A 7,149-nucleotide genomic window follows, 5' to 3' on the forward strand; every position below is an offset into this window, starting at 1 on the left:
TACAGACACCTACATTTACATTCAGTGAGAGTAATTAATAACCGTTATGCATATTATTATATTATTTCTTGCTCAATATTTCCTTTCGTACTGTAAAAAAAATGACATACTCATGTTCTAAAGATGTAGTTCTGCTTCATGTAAAGCATTTTAGTCAGTCATAATGAAATGACCCAAAGGTCTGTGTTACATTGGAGCGTTGAGGACTGACGTGTGTGAATTATCAGGGGGAGTTTCTCCTGCTGTGTAGTAGAGGAGGAGGCACTAAAGGGAGGAGACGACTCCTGGCAGATCCTGTGGTATTTAACTACCACACCCTTTTCACTTCTCATAGCTGGAACTCTTCTGTGCATCTTCTGCTTACTTGGGTAAGTTCAAACCCCAAAACTACTGAAGTACTTCTATGAAATCCTGAAATCCTGTGCTGTAGCAGCTGTGTAGTGTACAGAAGAACAAATGTGGCATTGGCAACCTTGCTGATGCCATTCCTTCCTGCTGATGTGCTTTTCTCAAGTTAAAGCTACAGTGCTCTTTTTTTTATAGGAAAAACATATAAGGCATTTCATAATAAGGAAGAAAGTCTCGGTTGAGAAATGTGTTAAACGTTTAAAAAAATTAGTTTTGAGGTCTTAATCACAGTGATTTCTAATGGAGCAGAAGTAGACATGGTATGATTATGGCTTGCATACTTCTCCCTCTCTTTCTCTCTCTCTCTTTTTCTCTCTAAGGGTGTGTCCTTACATAAGTCTGCTATGACAGTATGTATTTTACCAAAGAACCAAGACAAAAGACCACAGAACAGCAGTAAATTAATATAGCTTTAAAAGCCTTATCATCGTGTCAATCCCTTGCTAAGGCTTCTGCTCCTAGTAATGTTGGACCTTTACTGTTTGTTTGGTTTCTATGTGGCTAAGGCTGTTTGAATTTTTGAACAATAGCAAGGAAGTGAAACAAAACCTGGCAGTACTCTCAAGTGCTTTAATTTTGGACCTCTGCGTGATTTCCTCTCTCAGAGAAATCACAGCTGCCATTAAATCTACCACAAAATCCATGTTAATTTTATATTATTCAGAAGCAGGCTAATGACTCATGGAACCACCTACGTCTGAGTCAACACCCCCCTCTCTGTGCTAGACCTTTGTGCTAGACTGGAGCATGGTGCTATTAACATTGATGTCTGTCTCACCCTATGCTAACATAACCTTTGCTTTTCCTCAGCATGATTGCATAATGCTCTGTTCTCACTTCCTTTCCAGATTTTTTGGACTGTTGGAATATAACTCTTTAAATAAAGTACAAGCATCTAACTTCTAAGATGGCTCTGGTATCTGAATTCCTGGGTCAGCTGACCCTTAACTTTGGGGTAGGTTTTGTCCACATTAAATGAAACTCCTTTTTTTCTACATCACGCTGAAGTCCAAACTCAAACACTGCATTCTTTGTAATGGCATATTTCAGTCGAGCGATCCCACCTACCCCACTGTAGTTCCTGCAGCTGATTTTGATCCAGACAAAGATGCTGCCAGAATTGAGACAGCTATCAAAACTAAAGGTGAGCAAAACTCCTTGTCTTTGTCTTTTTGGTTCATGTGAAAAAGCATTTTAGACACGACTACAGTACGCGCATGACAGAGCTTACCAAGGGCTTAATGTTGGCCAGAATCAGGAGCGTTTATGAGTCATTTTCCTGTGTGGAGGTTTTTACCCTTGAATGGAAAGTTCTGGGTGAGGCTCTGGTAGCTATAGTCTGCAATCAACTAAACACATGCTCACTAAAGCTTTTTTCTCTACCAGTGGAAAATTCCAGTATACAATAGGGATGTAGGATAGAAATTGTACAACCACAACCGTGTTCCATTAATTATCCTGGAGTGATGAAATGATTTATAAGCATTAGAGAAAGAGAAAAAAAAACATTCAATGTGTATCTTAGGTGTGGATGAACAGACCATTATTCAGATCCTCACCAAACGGACATATGACCAAAGACGAGAAATTGCCTTTGCATATGAGAGGAGAACCAAGAAGGTCAGAACAATTAGTGTTTTTTTTTTAAATAAGAAAATAAACACTGTTTTTTTTTTCATTAATAACTTGAATCTATTTCTGTACAGGATATGATTTCTGCCCTGAAGGCGGCGCTGTCTGGCTCTCTCGAGACCGTTATTTTGGGCCTGATGAAGAGCACTGCTCAGTATGATGCCTCTGAGATTAAAGCCTCCATAAAAGTAAGATCAGCCTAATGACAGAACTGTGTCTCATTCGATCAGCTGGGTTAGACACTGCATTCATGTGTGTATATATCAACTGCTGTAACATGTCTGTGCAGGGTTTAGGAACAGATGAGGAGAGCCTGATCGAGATCCTTTGCTCTCGAAGCAATGCAGAGCTGGCAGACATTAAAAAAGTCTACAAAGAATGTAAGTGTGAGAAGTCAATGTTAGCTGCTGACAGATAAGCAGGAATGACGGCAAGTAAATGTGTGTGTGTGTGTGTGTGCAGTGTTCAAGAAGGACCTGGAGAAGGATGTGGCTGGAGACACCTCAGGAGACTTTGCTAAGCTGCTGCTTGCTCTAGTGGCGGTGAGGAACTGTCTGCATTCTGTCCATCATGGACAATCAAGTCTGAATGAAATTTAGAAATCATACAATTAAATTAGTGATATGCTCATCAAGGTTGTGTGTCATTACCAGACCCAGAGAAAATTCTCAGTGTATAAAATGTTATTTGTAATGATCTTCCCAACAGGTCAAGAGGGATGAGCCAAGTTCTGTAGTTGACTATGAGAAAATTGATGAAGATGCCAGAGTAAGTAATTAAACAGATTCAAACAGACATCTTGGATAAATTAATTTACATTCACACTTCTAAATGTGATCTGAGCAAATCTAAGAATCTATGCTTTTTTTTTTGTTTTTTGTTTTTTTTTTTGCTTCTTAAGGCTCTGTATGAAGCTGGAGTGAAAAGGAAAGGCACCGATGTCAAAACCTGGATTAGCATAATGTCCGAGAGAAGTGTCCCTCATCTGCAGAAAGGTTTCTAAGCCCCTTACATTCATCTCTCTTCACTATTAAAATACAAGTAGACCTTAAATTTGTTTTATACAAAAGATATATTATAATCATATGGTTTTTTTTTTTATTTCTAGTATTTGAGAGATACAAGAGCTACAGTCCTTATGATATGCAGGAGAGCATCAGGAAGGAGGTGAAAGGAGATCTGGAGAAGTCCTTCCTTACACTCGGTAAGACTCCTTCACTATAGTGTTACAGTATCAGAGAAACAGATCATACCTTCAGTGTATAATGTATGTAAACTAAAACATCTCCACACTCTTTCTGTTCAGTTCAGTGCTTTGAAAACAAACAGCTCTACTTTGCCAGCAGACTCAACGATGCCATGAAGGTAACTGCATTTTGTCCTGTTTTTCCTTCTCTTTAAAAAAAACATTCACTCATATCCATAAAAGTGTAAAGTTTATCTTTGTGGTAATTTAGCTGCTGTTGTCACAGGATGCTTATTTCATGTAGGTTACATCAGGCAGCACAATTCTGTGTGTGTGTGGGGTGTGTGTGTGTGTGTGTAAGTGTGTGTTTATAATATTTATACCAGGATCCTCAGAAGGATAGTAAGACAAAATTGTGTGTGTTTCAGAGTAAAGGTGTAAAGGAGAAAGTGGTGACGAGAATCATGATCTCGCGCTGTGAGGTAGACCTTAAGAAGATCAGGTCTGAGTTCAAGGCCCAGTTTGGAAAGTCTCTGTACAAGACTCTCTCTGTAAGTTTCATATTAATCACATGTATATGCTTGCTACGTGTCTCCTACCATAATCCATCATTAATAATCATACTATCTTCTGTTTAATGTATCATTGATGTTGTATATACATGAGCATGGTTGTTCCTGTATCTATAGGAACACACTAAAGGAGACTATCAGCAGGCTCTGCTGAGTTTGTGTGGAGGAGATGATTAAAGAGGAGAAAGTAACTCTGGTTCCAGGACCGACGAATGCTGTGTTCCTCAGGAGCCTCTCATCTTCTCAGCCCTTAGCCCTCTGATGTACTGTTCGAGCATTAAGGATAGTCTGTAATCTGTATGGATCAGTGTATTTTTAACTGGACTCTCAGTGTTCCAAAGACAAAATCCCAGTGTAGTCTTTAAGCATTTGAAGGAATGACAAATGAATGCTCAAATCCAGGTTTGGTAATCGTAACTGACTTAGAATCCACAAAGAAGCCCAATGTATTTCTGTATAAATTAAGGGACAACGTTTATTAAACTGTTACTTTTTAAAAAAATATACTTACACATTTCTTTGTATTTCTGTGTTGCATAACTGCTGAGTTTATATCATGTTCTAAAACTCTTGTAGTAGGAGTGCAGTTTGTGTAATTCACCACTAGAGAGCAGTAGAGCATCACACGGCTTTGCTTCTAAGCAGCTTGCCAACAATCTCAATCCTGCTGAAGCTTCATTTTGCTGTTTTGAGCTTTTTTTTTTTTTTTCAATAAATAGTTAAAAAGTATTTGATCGCCAATATTGTTTACACATTTTATCTCCTTATTCTAAAACTAGATAAAGATTTTGTGCTATTGTGCACATGTCCAACCACACAGGCTTTGATTAGAGGGACTCTTACTGATTTGTTACTTAAGGAAATCAGGCATCATATTCATTCCAAAACCATTTACATAATAATCACATAATACAGTAAGCATACCATCCATCTCCTCGCCATTATCTGCCACTGACTGCGAGTCTATTTGGTTGGGAATCTCCTTCTGTGACATGGTTTATGACAGTAATAAAACTCTCTTCACGCTGCCCTGCCTTTAGAATGAAGCGCCTTTATTTAGATGGTTTAATCATTAGTGTGTTTTGCTGTGTTTGTTTGGTGCTGATTTTTTAATTAAAAGTGTTAATTTAACCTCCAGCTAAGATCATTAGCATAGCAGAAAGCGAATGGGGCTTTTGTGCTTGTGTGGAGTGTGTGGTAGCCTAGTGGTTAAGGTGTTGGGCTACCAATCAGAAGGTTGTGAGTTCGATCCCAGGTCCACCAAGCTGCCACTGTTGGGCCCTTGAGCAAGGCCCTTAACCCTCAATTGCTCAGTTGTATAAAAAAAATGAGATAATATAAGTAGCTCTGGATAAGGGTGTCTTCCAAATGCTGGAAATGTAAATGTGCTGTTGAAGCTGTTGGTCTCTGAGGGTAAGAGAGCAAAGTAAAGCCTTGACATTGCAGTCCTGATGATGGGGAAAGCTGCAGCAGCTCCAGCATACAACACACCACGTTTTCTACAAGCAGATGGAGGATGAACACCTTTGGAGGTGATGTGACAGGTAAAGATGAATAATATCTTCTTATACTGATTAGGACCTCATTAATTAAACCGTTCATCTTTTAGGAGATGCTTTGTCTCTTGTGTTACACAATAGCAAAGTAAAGCAGGCAACTCTTCACATAACAACTATATCTCAACACACATGCAGCAAAAGCTGACTAATATCATCAAAACATTCAAAAACCATAATCATAAAGCTCATATTTAAAACAGGTTATAAAACTATATGATAACTCATAATAATCGCTAAGCATGCCGGGAAATATTCAAATGAGAAAATCTTTAATTAAACTCAGGGATGCCACACATATGTGTACAAAATCATTCATAATAATTTAATATCAATATAAATATTGCTTATATGTATGACAAATCTAACATTTATATGTATTTATATTTCTGACAATTTATTGTTGAATTACTTTTTAAACATATTAAAGTGTTAATGCTGAAGCTCAGAAGATTTCATGTTAGATCTGAGCACAGGAAGGTTTTCACATTCTTCCTAACTGCTTTGTGGTCGGAGTGGGAATTCCTTCAAAAGCTTATAACCCTTCAAATTTATTGTCATTTTGTAATAATATTGATGAGAACATTACCCCTTTGTGCGTTTTTATGTTTATTGCCAATAAAAGATAAAATATAGTGTAAAGGCGAGTAAAACAGTATTTTGCAAAAGCAGGGTGCAGATTTACGCCAGGCCACGCTGACAGATTAATCTCCACATCATAAAGATGAGAGTAGCTCCCATATTTTTTCCTTTTTATGTGGATGTACAACATGCTGTTGAGCTCCAGGCTGGCCCTAGGGACTTTCACCACACCCGCAGGGAAAAACTCTCCTGGATTGAAACGATGCAATTTGCCATCACAAACGCTGGCACTCAATCATTTAGATAGAACCTCAAGCCCATGAATGTCAAATGCAGAGCAAGTCCTAGTGGTGCGACACACACACACACACACACACACACGCACACACACACACACAGAGTACATGAAGGACAGTGACAGTTTTTACATTGTAAATGATCGGTGATGTCCAGATATGATCACTAAATAATACCAAAGAAATTGAAATATTAGTACATAATTGAAATGTAATAATACTACATAAAGCAACCGAGGTAAGATTTTCTATGAAGGCCATATGCATAATGACATGAACATGTTCATAACATAATATTATGTTAGTTACAAGTTCCAAAATCAATAGCATAAATACTTTACACTTCATAAAATCTGTTTATACCATATATCAGCCCTTCTTCAGTGAATAATCTTGTCTGAGTACTGTAAACTTAAGTACTGAAGAACTGCTGCTGTAATCATAAACATTCTTTCAACACACTCAGTATGTCTGACTTTATAGCATAAAACTGTCAAAGACAAAAGATTTATAATCCCTTCTCCAGCATCACCCAGAAAAGAATGGGCTCCATTTTTAATCTGGTTCCTTGCAAGTCGTCTCAGGAGGTTTTTCCTTGCCATTGTTGCCTTTGGCTTGCTCTAGCTCTATATTCAGTTTTCTTTACATCAGATACGGATGCTTTGTGTCAGTGCCTCTTGTTTAAAAGTGCTATACAAATAAAAAGTATTTAGTCTATGAATAAATTGTAATACATCCCTATGAATATTTAGAACAGTTTGTATAAAGCCTTACAAATGCATTATAACAGATTGAATGTATTCATATGGTATTTGAACATTTCCTTCATAAGGTATATGTTGGATAAATTTCTGACTCTTAGAAACAGCACTTTGACATGGAGTTGCAGTAGGTAGTATTGATATTGTGGACTTTCT

At 37.7% G+C, this 7,149-nt stretch overlaps 1 protein-coding gene across 1 annotated transcript; it reads left to right on the top strand.

The window, feature by feature from the left end:
- The first annotated feature begins 217 nt into the window (after window positions 1-217).
- Window positions 218-4,527, top strand: anxa2a (annexin A2a). Its single transcript, XM_027173234.2, has 13 exons — window positions 218-368; window positions 1,257-1,363; window positions 1,459-1,552; window positions 1,934-2,028; window positions 2,115-2,228; window positions 2,330-2,420; window positions 2,503-2,582; window positions 2,749-2,808; window positions 2,942-3,035; window positions 3,149-3,244; window positions 3,347-3,405; window positions 3,655-3,777; window positions 3,916-4,527. The coding sequence occupies exons 2-13, from the start codon at window positions 1,316-1,318 to the stop codon at window positions 3,973-3,975; spliced, it is 1,014 nt and encodes a 337-aa protein (XP_027029035.1). The 5' UTR covers window positions 218-368; window positions 1,257-1,315; the 3' UTR covers window positions 3,976-4,527.
- Window positions 4,528-7,149: the final 2,622 nt, after the last annotated feature.

This window comes from Tachysurus fulvidraco, chromosome 10 (genome assembly GCF_022655615.1).
Source record: "Tachysurus fulvidraco isolate hzauxx_2018 chromosome 10, HZAU_PFXX_2.0, whole genome shotgun sequence".
Taxonomy (NCBI): Eukaryota; Metazoa; Chordata; class Actinopteri; order Siluriformes; family Bagridae; genus Tachysurus; species Tachysurus fulvidraco.